Source organism: Stenella coeruleoalba, assembly GCF_951394435.1.
Source record: "Stenella coeruleoalba genome assembly, chromosome: 15".
In the NCBI taxonomy this organism is placed as follows: Eukaryota; Metazoa; Chordata; class Mammalia; order Artiodactyla; family Delphinidae; genus Stenella; species Stenella coeruleoalba.
In genome coordinates this window covers 87171801-87186203 of record NC_137161.1, presented here as the reverse complement: position 1 = coordinate 87186203, position 14403 = coordinate 87171801, and the positions used below count along the sequence as shown (strand labels likewise).

The 14403-nt window shown below is 63.5% G+C and overlaps 1 protein-coding gene across 3 annotated transcripts in view; it reads right to left on the bottom strand.

Annotated features, from left to right (window-relative positions):
* Nucleotides 1-13406, bottom strand: part of INTS1 (integrator complex subunit 1) — a 33229-nt gene extending 19823 nt beyond the window's left edge. For 2 of the 3 annotated variants that reach the window (XM_079899166.1, XM_079899168.1), the window contains exons 1-18: nucleotides 12807-13406; nucleotides 11935-12225; nucleotides 9495-9691; nucleotides 9269-9406; nucleotides 8864-9023; nucleotides 8614-8718; nucleotides 8329-8522; nucleotides 8099-8244; nucleotides 7875-8016; nucleotides 7442-7618; nucleotides 6769-6877; nucleotides 6067-6187; nucleotides 5566-5643; nucleotides 4805-4962; nucleotides 4073-4169; nucleotides 1732-1823; nucleotides 1492-1552; nucleotides 255-452 (exon numbers count right to left, since the gene is read on the bottom strand). In XM_079899166.1, the coding sequence (XP_079755292.1) occupies nucleotides 255-452; nucleotides 1492-1552; nucleotides 1732-1823; nucleotides 4073-4169; nucleotides 4805-4962; nucleotides 5566-5643; nucleotides 6067-6187; nucleotides 6769-6877; nucleotides 7442-7618; nucleotides 7875-8016; nucleotides 8099-8244; nucleotides 8329-8522; nucleotides 8614-8718; nucleotides 8864-9023; nucleotides 9269-9406; nucleotides 9495-9691; nucleotides 11935-12225; nucleotides 12807-12864 (2522 nt within the window). In that variant the 5' untranslated portion in view covers nucleotides 12865-13406. Of the gene's footprint in view, nucleotides 1-254; nucleotides 453-1491; nucleotides 1553-1731; nucleotides 1824-4072; nucleotides 4170-4804; nucleotides 4963-5565; nucleotides 5644-6066; nucleotides 6188-6768; nucleotides 6878-7441; nucleotides 7619-7874; nucleotides 8017-8098; nucleotides 8245-8328; nucleotides 8523-8612; nucleotides 8719-8863; nucleotides 9024-9268; nucleotides 9407-9494; nucleotides 9692-11934; nucleotides 12226-12806 lie in introns of all 3 variants that reach the window. The other variant, XM_079899167.1, reaches the window with a different exon arrangement.
* Nucleotides 13407-14403: the final 997 nt, after the last annotated feature.

Genomic DNA, 14403 nt, shown 5'->3' with positions numbered 1-14403 from the left:
AAGCGTGTCGAAGCCGCAAGCGCACTGCTCCCCAGTCGACAGTACCGGGTGAGGGCGGGGCCGCCTGCCTCCCACCTGTGGGCAGCTGCCCGTCTTCCCTGAGGCCCGCGGTTCCTCCCCTCCCAGCCCAGCCACGGGGGGCTCTCGGCTTCACCATCGCCAGCCGCGCGGAGAACCAGGACAGCGGCCAGGACGCGGCACCCCCGCCCGCCCCTGCCAGCCCAGGCCCGGCCCGAGCTCCGCGCAGCGCATACTGGGGCTCAAGGCTGGTGAGCTGGGACAGGAGCAGGCTGCTGCTCTCAGTGATGGTCTGCTTGGTGGATGCAGCGGCCAGGTGCCCCTCGAACGCCAGGATCTCCTGCTTCTCCCGCTGCGAGACCTGCAGCTCTCGGGTGACCATCTCAGTCCGGGTCTCCTCGTCCGTCAGGGTGCACGGTGGGTACGAGTAATTGCTGGGGACCAAGCAGGAGGAACCTGTCGCCGGGCCACCAAAGGCTGGCTGCCACCAGGCGGCGCTCAGGGTGGGGGGTCAGAACTTAGGACGGCGTCCCTCGCCCAGGCCCAGCTCGAGCCGTCAGGCTGTGGAAGGGACCCGGGGGCAGGTGTCGGCAACATGGTCACAGTCAGACCCCCACGAGGGAGCTGGGCAGCCCTCAGAGCCCACAGCCGGCCACCCTCACTTCCCACACAGCCGAGTGCTGGCGCCTCCAAAATCAGCCAACGTGTGTCAGGATCCTGGGCCCGAGCGGCGTCTGTCCCGGATGGCCACACAGGACCCCTGGGCCCTTTCCAACAGGCCAGGCGGCCCGGGGCGCGACTCACGGCTTCAAAGACACACGCGGCTTTCTGGGGGCACGAACAGCTGGACTCCTGTCCGTGTTCAAAATCTAACCTAGCTTCCTGAGACAGCCACAGGACGGCCCTGCCACCCAGACCCCACGGGTGCACCCAGACCCCACGGTTCCGACACCCCACGGCCTCGGGCTCCGCTCCACCTCAGCCAGTGTCCCGCAGCGACCCTCGCTGCCCCCGAGTGCGCCGGCAGGCTGCACCCATCCCCGCTGCAGGAGCACAGCACACACACGCCACCCGCCCAGGCGCCCACACCGCTTCCTCAGCTCGCGGCTCGCAGCGAGCATGGTCACAGCGGCCCTGGCATCTGCTGCCCGCCGCGTCCAGAGGCAGTCCCCTGCTGCTGACCCCGTCTCCATCCCGCCGCACCCTCTGGCTCTGGACCCCTCCGCTCTACGCCTCCCATGTCACAGCAGCATCAGCCTGACCGTCCCCACGCCCACGGCAACACGCGTGCCGCCCAGGAGGGCCCAGGGCCCCACAGCACATGGCGTCGCTTGATCCCACTGCCCCAGTCCAGCGAGGGGGCAGCCCCGCAGAGTAGGGAGACCGCAGAGCAGTGGGAGGCCCAGCGCACCCCGCTCCCAGTGCAGCACCGGTGGGCCCGCCCTCCCGGTCCCAGAGCGGCGAGCCACTTACTTGGTCATCACCATCTCCATGAGCATCTTCAGTGTGGGGTACTCCTCCCAGGCGGCCAGGCCTAGGGAGCAAGGCGACAGCAGGTGGTAGCTGGGACTCCCGGCCGAAGACCCACCCCCTCCCACGCCAATCCTCCAGTGCCCAGCCAGGCTCTGCTCCAGGTCCTGACATGCAGGACGCCCAGAAGAGGGAAAGGTCAACACCGGCCCAGGGGACCACGGCTGGCCAGAGGGGGCTCACCAATGTTTTCTGGGTTGAACGCGGCGACGACCAGCAGTAGGGGCCACGCCTTCCAGTAGAGGGTGGAGATGGCGAGGTTCGGAGGCTGGTACCTGGGACATAAGGTGTCAATGGCTCAGCCTCGGGCCATGAGGTCCTGGACGGGAACGGGTCCAGGCCATGGCGGCAGCCGCTTCACAGACCCGAACACCAGCACTGGAGCCTCAGTAACTCCTCTCTGGGACTTGCACCCCCAGGATGTGCATGGCTGTATCCAGCACACCGCTCAGGCCCACACCCCAGCTCTGGGCTCCGGGACATGTGCCCTACTTCCCTCAGCCTTGGCCTCCCACCCTACAGCACGGGAACAGGGGGAAGGTAACAAACACTCGACAGTGTTAACTACTGTTGTTATTCTCTGCATCAGAAAACCAGAAAACACCCCGGTATCGGTCGACGTGTAACCATAACTTTCAAAAGTCACGCATCGTGCTGTCGTAATAACAGTCCTTTCAGATGACGCAACAGAAAGCAGCTAAAAAGCTGTTAGGAAAAATGAAATAAATCTGATATGATGACTTGGCAACACTCCCCAAACTCGTCTACAGCTTGGACGCAGTCCCCCCACAATCCCGGGTGGCTTTTTTGTGGAAATTGACCAGATGACCCTAAAATTCACATGGAAATGCGAGGACCCAGAAAAGCCAAAATAATGTTGAAAAAGAATAAAACTGGAGGACTCACACCTCCCAACTTCAAAACCCAGCACAGAGTTACAGTAATGAAGACAGAAGTGTGGGCGTGAGGACAGGCATCTAGGTCAATGGAACAGAACTGAGGACCCAGAAATAAACCCGTATGCCAACTGATTACCCACAAAGGACAACGGCTCATCCGCATGAAACAACGAAGCCACAGCCGCACCTCACACCATACGCAGAAATAAGTTCAAACTGGGTAACAGACCTAAACATTAAGACTAAAACTATAAAACCCTTAGGAGAAAACACAGGAATAGATCTTTGACGCCTCAGATGAGGCAATGGTTTCTTACGCGTGACGCGAAGACCCAAGAAACCAAAGAAAAATAAACTGCACCTTATCGAGATTAAAAAGCTTTTGCGTCTCAAACGGCACCAAGAAGGGAAATATCTACAAATCACAGGTGTGTTAAGGGTCTCACTCCAGAACCCATAAAGAGCCCTCACCATCCAACACCAAATACTCAACCCAGCTTAAAACTGGGCCAAGGACTCAGACAGACATCTCTCCAAAGAAGGCGTTCAAACAGCCACAAGCACGTGAACAGCTGCTCAACGTCACTAGCGATCACAGAAATGGAATCAAAGCCAAAATGAGGGACTTCCCTGGCGGTCCAGTGGTCAGGGCTCTGCACTTCCACTGCAGGGGGCACAGGTCTGATCCCTGGTCAGGGAACCAAGATCCCACATGCTGCGGCCAAAAAAAAAAGCCAAAGTGAGACGCCACTTCACACCCACTAAGACGACTAAAACAAAAAGATGGACCCTCGGTCTCAGCAAAGATTTGGAGAAACGGGAACCCTCGGACCCTCTGCTGGCAAAGTGAAACGGTGCAGCCGCTGTGGGAAAGTCTGGTGGTTCCGCAAAAGGTTAAACACGTGACCCAGCGACTCTACTCCTGGGTATCCTCGCGAGAATTGAAAACATACATCCTCACAGAAACGTATCCCTGGAGTTGCCAGCAGCATGATTAACAACAGTGGAAACAACCTAAGTGGGCGTCAACCAGCAGACAGAGCAACAAAACGCAGTGCCTGCGCTTGGCCACAGGGAGGGACAGAGCACAGGCGCAAACTAAAAGTCGGAGGGAGCCCGCACACGTGGCGCTCAGTGGAAGGAGCCAGCCACACAGGACCACGCGCTTTATGACTCTGTTTACATAAAGCGTCTGAAAACGTCCAATCCACAGGGACAGAGTTGATTCGTGGGGTCTAAGGCCTGTGGGTTTGGGGGCGGGGGGACAGGGAGCCACAGTTGGCGGGAACAGGTTCCTTAAGGGGACGTGGTTCTGAAGTTAGGCTGCCAACGGCTGCACAACCCCACGAACGTGCTGAAAGCACCAAGTCACAAGCTTCGGATGAGCGAAGCACATGAGAAACGAGAACCGTGTCTCAGTCAAGCGGCTTCAGGAAACAGAGCACGAGCTCATGCTGTCTAGGAAACACCGTGAACGTGTTCACACACAGGGAACAAGCATCTAAGTGACAAAGACCAAAAAGGGAGCAGGTCAGAGACCCAGGCGACGGCAGCCAGCCAGGCCTCGGGTCGTCCGCCGCGGCCCAGCCTCATGGGTGTCTGTGGACGGGCCCCTGGAGCCTTACCCAGGCGGGAGCTGGATGTTCTCTGGGTGATGGTAGGTGCACAGGTTCAGAACAGCGTCGATCAGCTGGATCCTCTCCACCTTCAGCACTTCCACGTCTGAAACCCAGAAAGCACACACGGCTCGCTCGGTGGATGTCCAGGCCCAGACTCAGGCTGTGGACATCAGAGAGCGAGGAGACGGGGCAGGGGGGGCCGGGGACGACACGGGCACAGGGCAGGATGCAATGACACGCAGCCAGCGTGAGCTGGCCTGGGGAGCCGGGCCACGTCTCCACCACGTGGCACCCGAGCTGGAGGGGAGCAGGCAGGACCGGGGACAGCACAGCGCAGCTGGGCTCGGGGCAGGGCCGAGACGTGACCACGCCCGTTTCTGGAGCAGAAGCGCTAGGGCAGAGCCCCCGGGGAGGCAGCGAGCCCCGCCACACTGAAGGGTCAGCTCCAGGCCCATCGGCAACGGGACACACGTACGCTCTAGAACAGGGACTGCTCTGCACAAGGCCACCGCAGTGGCCCGTTAAAGACGCGAGAGACACACACTCCTGACGAAGTTCAACCACACGGGAATGGGCACAAGTCCAGGGTGAGCTCCAGAATTAGCCTAAGGACTAGGTTGCCGTCCAAGACACACGCGCAGCCTGATGCCCGATGCCCATGAGGTCAGCAGCGGGGGTGGAGCCCAGTGGCAGGAGGCCATCACCCACAGGGGGCGGGACAAAGCCCGAGGCCCTCACCGTCGGCCTGCACGGCTGCAGCCCGCTTCACCAGGTGGTCGGCCAGCTCCATGGCATCGGCGGGGCCCAGTGGAAGCTCCCGTGACAGCCCAATGACCAGGATGCGCATCAGCGTGTCCTCCAGGATGGGAACCTCTGAGCAGAGGCGGAGGAAGAAGCTGCGGGCACAGCAGGGAGAGGCTGGGCTGGCGGGAGCCCACCCCAAACCCGCCGGGGCCGCCCACCCCCACGGCGGGCGAGGAGGGAGCAGCCGCCCACCCTCCCCGTGGCCACTTGTGCCCGATGCCCCTGTGGACCACACCCCGCCGTCCCGAGGAGGAATGTGAGGGGAGCCCAGCCTCGTCCCGCAGCCCCCGAGCTGTGACACGAGACGGGCATGGAGCACGGGCGGATGTGAGATGAGCACGCTGACCGGGCCCACAGTGGGGACAGATGGGACCGGCCTGTCAGCACAGGGCAGGGTGTCCCCAGGCTCAGGGGACAGAGCACGACACTGGCTGAGGGAGGAAACATGCGTGTGCAGCTGCTTGGAAGCGAGGAGGGGCAGGGAGCTGGGGAGTCCCGGGGCACAGGCACCGGCTGAGTCCCCGGGAGGGTTGCAGGTGACGTAGCAGAGACACCACACCCTTGGGAAAAGCGGCACAGGGTGTGCGAAGCGGGACAGGGACGGTGACCCTGACCAAGACCAGACAGTCTCTGGGCTGCTTCAGTGAGCCTGGCCTGGGCAGCCCTCGTGGCGCAGGGCCGGAAGGCATGCTCACTTGCGGTCACTCTCGGGTGGCCAGTTGTCCCATTTGTAGTAGGTCTCGGGCTGCTCTGTGAAGAGCACCTTGTGGAGGCTGCAGGGTGGAGAGAGCCATCAGGGTTGGAGTAGACAGGGCCCCCCACCAACCCTGTCAGCCCCCACGGGCTGCGAAGCTGCACGTGCAGAGGGGCCGCCCGATTCTGGAGCTCGGCAACCCCATGGCCTCTGCAGGGCCTCCAGCCACCCCCCAATAAGGCCTGGGGGGCTGGCAGGTGACAGAGCCCCCAGCAGGGGGCTCCCAACCCTGGTCAGACGGGACCCCACCTCCCCTTGTAAGAGAAGGCTCTGCCCGAGGCCCTGACACCACACAAGGGCCGGCTGCTGCCCACCGGCTCCTCTGGTTCCTAAGAGGCTAGTGCCAGCCGGTGACCTGCCACCTATGTGTGAGCCCTGTCACTCGTCACCGGTCAGACCAGGGAGTGGCTGCTCATCCCGCGCAGAAGAGCAGCGGCCGCACCAGTGCACGTAGTCCTTGGGGGCCAGCTTGCTGATGGAGGGGACGACGGTGTGCAGCCACCAGACGGCGTCCCGCTGGATTGCGGCGATCTGGTTCTGGAAGGAGCGCAGCACCTCCAGGTCTGCGGGTACAAGACAGTTACAGAGCCCGCACGGCAGCCAGAGGGTCTAGTTCAAGACCAGGCGCAGCACAAGCATCCTGCACTGTCTGCAGGTTAGGAAGGCGGACCTGAGATGGAGTGGGGAACTCGGCTAGGATAAGGTTCAGCGAACACCTGACCGTCCTCACAGGCCCAGGGCAACTCGGGGAACTGAAACCCTCGGTTCCAAGTGTTCTTCCAGCCAATCGCTTAAGTGGCCTGTGCAGCCAGGCCTCCCCAGGATCAGCCGCGACCCAAAGCCGGCTGGCCCAAACACCACCGCCCTGCTTCCCCACCTACCCCGGCCCAAGGGCCACAAGCCCGAAACGCCTTCACAGCGGCACCAGGACCCACGTGAACCAACCATCCAAGCAGACAACGGGCCTGGACCAGGAGCTGGTGTTCTCAGCCCACATGGGAGGAACAGGAACCAGCAGGTTCCACAAGCTCCCTCGGTCTCCAGGAGCTGTGCCGTGGGGGCGCCCCTTCCCGCCCCCTGCCTGGGCCTCGGGGACAGCCTGCAGCCACGGAAGCACCCACCACTGCCAGGCCCGGAGCCTTACTCTTTTTCTCTCCTTTGTCCCAGGCGATGCCGGCCTCCTTCACCTGGGCCGTGATGCCCAGCATCATGGACACGGCCAGCACGTCTGTGATGTGCACCACGAAGCGCTCCTGCAAGCACAGCCCGGCTCAGCGGGGTCTGCGTCCCTTGCCCAGGCCCTGGGCACACGAGCCACCGGGACAGGAGGACGCTGGGCGGAAGGAGGCCTTGGGACCAAGGACCGGCAAGCGGCAAGGCCAGGCCGGGCCACAGGGAGGAGGCTCAGACAACAGAGCTGGACAAAGCCCGCCCTCCCGAGAAGAGGCCCTCCACCCCTGGCCCCAAGTCCTGCTCTCCAGCGGCACCTCCCGCTGCCCCCAAACACCCCAAAATCTACGGCCCTCTGTGCACCATCTGCGTCGCCCTGGCTGCTCACGCCGTGCGCTGGCCTCCCCAGCCCCGCCAGCTACAGCTCTGCCCACCTCCACACCCAGCCCCGAGGTCACCGGCTCCCCTGGGGGCACCCGGCCAGTCCCTCCTTGGACCTCACAGGATGCAGCCTCCGCTGCCTCCGGGCTGGGCCACCATGCACACGGGGCACCAATCCCAGCCAGGTGCACTCCAGACGGCACATGGGAAACCGCTGGGCGGGACCTGAGCGCTAGGCAGCCCGCGCGGGCCTGGGGGCTGCCCACCTTGAACTCCATGTCCAGGTACTGGGGCTCCTTGCGCTCCTGCATGAGCCCCAGGCAGAAGGCCTGGAAGTTGATCTCGTGCTTCGTCTGCTTGATGATCTCGCGCAGCAGGGCCCGCGAGGCCCGCAGGTAGTCGTCCTTGTTGGTCAGCAGGTCCTGGAACACCATGGCCAGGAACTGGGGGACAGAGAGCGCCAGCAGCTGCCGGGGCTGCCCGCCAGCTTCCGTCCTCACCAGGCTGCAGGAGGTCTTCCCAGAGCCCCCGGACGAGGCCCCCGCCAGCTCCCGCTGCACGCCCAGGCCCGGCCCCTGGGCCCCCCACCCCCGAGCCTCTCACACACGGCTTGGCACCACGCCGGCCGCTGCCGTGCCCTCGTCTCCAGCCTGGGCGCGGGGCGGGGGTCGCGGGCGTGAGGCCACGCCGGGCTCCCACCTTGGGTGCCAGCGCGGAGCTGTGCTGCAGCACGGCGTAGAGGGTCTGCATGTTGTTGGGGTTCCGTGCATTGGAGAGCTCGTTGAAGATCACGAACTTGATGGTGGTGCCCAGGTTGTCCTTGTGCGCGTTCAGCAGCTCCCTGGACGTGGGCCGAGCACCGGAGTGGCTGGGCTGCCCCCGCCTGCCGCCCCCCCCGCCCCGCTTCCCCCCGCCGGGCGCACCTGACGCAGAGCATGTAGTGGTTGAGCAGGACCTTGGGCTTCAGGCGGATCTTGATCAGGTGGGAGATGACGTCCATGTCCTCGGGGCCGTGCGTGCCGCAGTTCATGCACACGGACATGAGCAGGTCCTGGGCCGGCCGGGTCAGCTGTGGGGCGGCCGGGCCGGGGGGCACGCGTCAGCCTCGTGGCCTGGCCCGCCGGCGGGGCCCCGCGCGCACGGCGCCCCTCACCTTGGGGTTCTGCAGCCACATCTCCAGCTTCTGCACCGCCATCAGCCGCACCTCCTTGTAGCCGCAGGTGGAGGTGAGCAGCCGCAGCAGGTTCCGCGAGACGTTGTCAATGGGCTGCCGCCGGGTGAGCTGGTCGCGCAGCACGTCGAGGACGTACTCCTCCACGCTCTCCGCCAGCTCCTCGTACCTAGGCCAGAGGGGGGAAGGCAGGCGGGCGGGAAGGCGGGCGCGCGGGCTCTCCGGGGGGCGGGGCCTGGCAGGGCGGGGCCGCGCAGCGCACCTACCTGGGCATGGGCTGGCCCTCCTGATCGGGGCTGAGCTTCTCCTCCGCGATCAGCAGCTCCGTCTGGCTGTCCTCCTCCTCGGTGAGGGAGGGGTGGGGGCTGCTCCCTGCACAGGAGCGCCTCGTGGATACGTGCGCCCAGCCGGCCCTCGGGCACCCACGCCCCCGGTGGTGCCTGGCGCCGTGGAGGGAGGCGAACCGCCCCGGCCCCTCCCGCGGGGAACCCCGGCCCGGCCGCCCAGCCTCTCTCACCGGCACTGAGTTCCCCTCCGCTGCGCCCCGCCTCCCCCTGCAGGAGCACGCTCTTGGGGGGCATCTTGGTGTTAAAGGCCGTCTGGATGTTGTCCACAAAGGTCTTGCAGTGCGGGCTGTCCACCCAGATCCGCTCCCCCAGGGAGTCTTCAATGTACACCTGTGAGGACAAGGCCTGCACCTCCTGCCTGCCCTCTGCCACGTCCCAGCGGCGCCACGGGAACGAGCGAGCCGGGTGCTTCCCCAGGGCCCCAGCGGACAGGAGCTGGGCCGCCAGACACAGCCCTCCAGGAAGAACGCGTTCAATTGCCCCTCTCGCCCCAGGGCTCCAGCGGCGCAGCCCACCTCCCACGGCCCTCTGCCCCCTTCACCGCAGCAGCGACCTCCTGGGAGAGGCCCACTCACCTTGACAAAGATCTCAGGCCAGTTCTCATCCTCCTCGTACGCGGCCATGAGGAGGCTGCAGGCCAGCACGGACACCAGGCTGTTCCCCTTGGCCTTGAAGTTGATGGAGGCGTCCCGCCGCAGGAGGCTGCACAGAGCCTGCAAGAGACGGCGTGGTGGCCGGGGAGGCCCGTCTTGCCTCCACCTGCCCCTTCCCAGGACGGAGGAGGGGACGCCCGGCCCTCACCTCGATGACCCCCTCCGTGGCGAAGATGTTGGGCTTGATCTTGGCCAGGTACATGAGGCTCAGGTACAGGGTGCTGTCCGGCTTGGCCCGCGTGACCTTCAGCTGCTTCACGGCCCCGCACAGCACTCCCTCCAGCCTGTCGTCGTTGCCCTCCAGCTCGGCCGCCTCGATCTCGTCCAGCAGCACCGCAGGCGGGACTGGCGGGGGAGACGGGGCCCTGTCAGGCAGGCAGCTCCGAGCAGAGGCTCGCGGGGGCCCCAGGCCACGGGCTGACTGGGCCAACCACCAGAGACCGGCCGGCGAGGGTCTCAGGGCTGAGCCGGTCTCCCAGGAGGCCGACGCCGGGCAGATGCTGCCCCGACCCGCGGGAACGACCAAGACCACGAAGGGTCGGCCTTAGCCAGCTGCTACCACGGCCCTCTCGCCACACCCACACGGCTACCCCAGGGTGATCTGTTCTTGCAACGCCTACTTTCCTCCAAGCTGGACACTTTTTCTAAGCTTTTAAGTTAGCCAGCACGATGCACCCGCAGCCTTCCTCCTCTTCTGTCGTGGCCGCTTCGTTGCCGTCCCTCCCTGGGTCTGTCCCGCAGAGGCTTTTCTGCTCTGTCTTTGCAAGGAACCCACTGGGGGCTTCGAGCCTCTTCCTACACAGCTGCCCTCTGCTCTGCTCTCCACTCCTTTCCTCTTCACTTCCTTGCGCGCGTCCTGTCCCCCACCTTCCTTCTCCGATGGGAACCGCAGCTCCGGCACAGCCCCTGCCCGCACTTGAGTCCCCGCTCCTCTGAGGGTCCCTCTCGGCCGGGCTTCGGCTCCAACCCATGTTTGCTCTGCGCTGCGTTTGGGACTGTTCCGTTCTACCTATTCTCTCACTTCCCAAGGGGTTTTTTAGGATTGTGTTTTTAGATACCCAAACAATGGAAGGAGGCGTTGTTGCTGATTTCTAACTTAACTGCACTGAACACAGAGAATTCAACAGGAGCCCCTGAGCGCCTTCTATGTGCCAGGGAAAATGACAGGTAGGCAGGAAACGTGGACCAGAGCTACGGAACGTCCTGGCCGTGGAGATGTCCCAAGCACCACGTGCTATAAGTAGCTCAGTCAGCCTTTTCTCCGTTCTGCTGAAGGTGTTTGTAAAATACGCTATCGTTCTGGACGTGCTTTTCAGAATCGCATTCCATCCAACCTTCAGAGCCACCTTTTCTGGGAGTCACGCAATGGTAAAACAATACCGAAGCACAGCCAGCCGCGCAGAGGGCCGTGGCCTGAGTCAGGACTCGGCCCCGCCAGCGCTTCCAGGCCTGACGGGCACCAGCCGCCAGGGGAGGGCCCTGAACCGAAGGTCTGACTCAGCTCCCAAAGCACTGCTCCAGCCCCGTCCTCCGCCTCGGCTCTGGCCACTGCGTGCCCTGTTCCCCAAGCACAGGTCCCGCTCCAGGACGCGGACCTCCCCTCAGTGGTTTCTCCTCCAACAGCCTGCACTGCCTGTTAAGATCCCATCCAGCCTTTCAGGCTCAATTTCACACTACAGTTCCCTGATGGGCCTTCCCTCTCCGGAGGCTGTCCCGTGAGCACCTGTACGCTCAACACCTGGGACTGGTATGATGTTTAACAGACCTGATCTACAGGGCATCGTGGGGCCACTAGAAATAATCAACGAAAAGATGGTGCAGAAAAGTAAGGGAACATTAGGGGCACACAAAATTAAAGGCTCTCGTGTAAACAGCGGGCTTGTGGATCAGCTATAATCTGTCTTTAACGCTGTCGTATAACCTTTCCAGCTAGGAGAATAAGAGCAGGGAGGTAAAGCCTTCATTGTCAGGAGCCAGGAGAAAGGAGGAGGCAACACAAACCTCCTTATCCCGGGGGGAGAGGGGTCCTCACGAGACGCACAGGCTACGAGAACAGCACCTGTCTGCATGTGCTGCCCTGTACCCCCCATGCTCAGAGCAGAGCCTGTCACAGTGGAGCGAGCCCGTTCCCAGAGGGCAGGCGCTGGCGGCCCCCAGGAGTGCATCAGTCTCACATCAGCTCCGCCCCTGGAGCTGGGACAATGGAAATCCGTACAAGGCTTTCCAATCCAGGAGGCCCTGGCACATGCCCTGTCTGCTTCAGAGAGAAGGCCACCGAGATGCGCGCCGTCAACGCTGCTCCCGCTACGTGGCAGCAGCCCATTCGGGCCCCAGACCTCCTGTGCCGTCTTGCCCTGAGCGACACAAGCACTTCCCATCGCTGTCACAGAATCTGAAGCACAGTGGGGTGAAGGCACCCTTACGAGAGGTGCTTTGAAAAACAAACTTGCAGATGACTCCTGTCCTCCATGCTCCAAAGGACCTACACTCCACCTACAGGGCTAAGCCGGAAGTGGCCGTTCCAAACCCCTGGGGCACAGACAAGGCGTGGGCTACATTCTCTGGGGGACATCAGGGGCTGACTTTACCTTCAATCGGGACCACAGACGGCTCCTTAATCGAGGGAGAGATAGCACGTTTCTCTGCCACTGCGGCCTCAGCCAGGCGTCCCAGGGCACTCAGAGGGGGTGTGGAGGAGAGTTTCGGGCGCTTGGTGAGCCCGGTCAGGGCCGAGGCGCCCGCCAGAGCAGCCGCAGCATCCCGCTTGCGCTCCGAGGGCAGGCTGGAAGGGGCAGGCTTCAGCAGGGTGGATGCCGCTTTCGATTCAGTGGCCTGACCCTTCGAGCCCAGGGCAATGAAGTCTCCTGGAGGAGGGTGCCCTGCAGAGAAGAGACATGGAGAAACGGGCACCTTCACACAGTGGCCGAGGTGGAAGGGGTGTCCGAGACCAACTCCAACCTCCTGTGATTTCCGAGGGGATTAAACAAGGGCTGGGGGAGGCAAGAAACCAGTCACCCAGCAAGTCCACGGCAGAGCCGGGACCGTATGACGGGAGCAACGACAGCCAGCCACACGGAGCTTACTACAGACCAGGCCACCTCTTGTGGACGAGTGTCAGTCCCCTTAACCCTCAACGAGTTTCTGGAACAGGCAGCATTACTCTCACTTTACAGGTGAGGACAGCCAGGCACAGAGAGGTTAAGTAACGTGCCCAAGGCCACACAGCTTGGAGTGGCAAAGCGCGGGGCTGAGGCCAGTCTGGCTCCAGCCTGCTTTTAGCCACTGTGTTTGTGCTGCCCCCTCCTCCCGGCTCGCGACTCCCAGAGCCGCCGGGACCAAGGGCTGCCCTTCGAGACCCCATTCCTGGAAACCGCGTTCGGCTCGGAGTAACGAAGCCGCGACCCGACAGAGGAGCCAGGCCGGAAGCCCCGAAGCCGCGCCGCCGGGAGAGGTCGCGCACCCGAAGGCTTGGCCGCAGCGCTGGGCCTGCGGACGGTGGTGGGCTTGGCCCGGTTCATTCTGTCCCCGTCCCTTCGCCGCTGCTCGCTGCCGACGCCTCACTCGGGAGAAGACCAGCGCAAGTCAGTCGTCCACCGTTCGCCCATTCATTCGGATCCACCGTCCGGGGTTGGGGTTCGGGGCGAACGGCCAGCCCCGCCGCGCGCAGCCACTCCCGAAGGGGCCGCGCGACCCCGCCTCCCCGCCTCGGACCCCGGGAGGGTCTGTCTCGCCAGCAGCCGCTGCCCAATCACTTCTAGCGATGGCCCATCGCACCGGCTCCCCGCCACCGCCACGGCCGCCCCGGAACCGGAAGCTGCCCTCGGAGCCCGACTTCCGGAACACCCGGCAGCAAAACAGCGCGGCGGGGGTTGGGGGGAACGGCGAGGAAGCGAGAGGGTCCGCGGGGCCTGCAGCGCTCTCTGGCGGCGGGAGGCCGGCGGGGCCTCGCAGCCGCCCTGGCGAGGCGGATGCTGTCACCCCCTCCTGCAGGTGAGGCTGACCTTAGAAAGTGACGTGCCCAAGGACAGACAGCCAGGAAGGGTGGCCTCGGATGCTAACCCCTACGTGCTGGAACTTTAGAGTCCTCTCCCATTTGTGGGTAAAAGGGCAGGTTCTGGGTCCCCTGGTGGGGTCCAGGAGGGAGCCCAGCAGCCGCGAGCGGGCAAAGCCGGCAGAAGGGAGGGGGCCCAGGTGAGGCCAGGCCCTCATCAGAGCAGCGCGGAGGGCATCCATCAGCCTCGGTTTGCCGGCCTGCGCAGTGGGTCACGGTGATATTCACCAGGTCTGCTCAGTGGCAGAGGATTTGGGGTCCATGCTCAGACCCTCGCGTCCTCCTCTTACTGGGGGTCTTCATGCCGTCCCGGGGCTCTGCACCCCGCCACTTGCAGCGGGCAGCCTCCCTCGAGGGCAGCCCTGATGGGTCCCTGCAGAGCGGAGCGGGGTCCCTGCGCGAAGGGCAAGGTGCTCCTCACAGAGCAAGTGCGTCAGAAAGGCAGCATCGCAGACAAACGAAGCCGGACGTGGGGCAAAGCTGTGAAATGGATTTTACTCAGTAACGACTGAGGCGGGGAAAGCGCTGCGTTTTAAAGGGAGAAGGAGGGGGTGGGCCCAGGTGAAAACTTGCAGCGGGTGACGTGATGTCTGGGCGTGACGCTCGTGGGCCAGAGGCCACCGGAGGCTTTAGGGCAGGCGGCCTCACCGACTTCCAGCCACTGAGACTCGGCCCAAGAGCTCAGGCCGTGCTTGCCTGCAGCCTGGCGTGCAGAAGGGCCCGACTTCGGGAATGTGTTCCTCGTCCTCTCTCCACCCTGAAGCCGCCACCAGCCACCAGCCAGGATAGCGCGCCATCTTGGAAGCTCTCCCACCCATCGCAGCGTGGAGCAGAGACAGCCCTGCCCAAATTGCAGACGAGCAAAACCGCGATTGTTATTATTGTGGGTCACTAAGGTTTAAAAAACCTTTTGGGGACATAATTTCAAACTTATGGAAAATTTGCAAGAATAGTACAAAGAATTCCCATATATCCCTCACCCTGTACCCTAAAGGTTAACATCTTA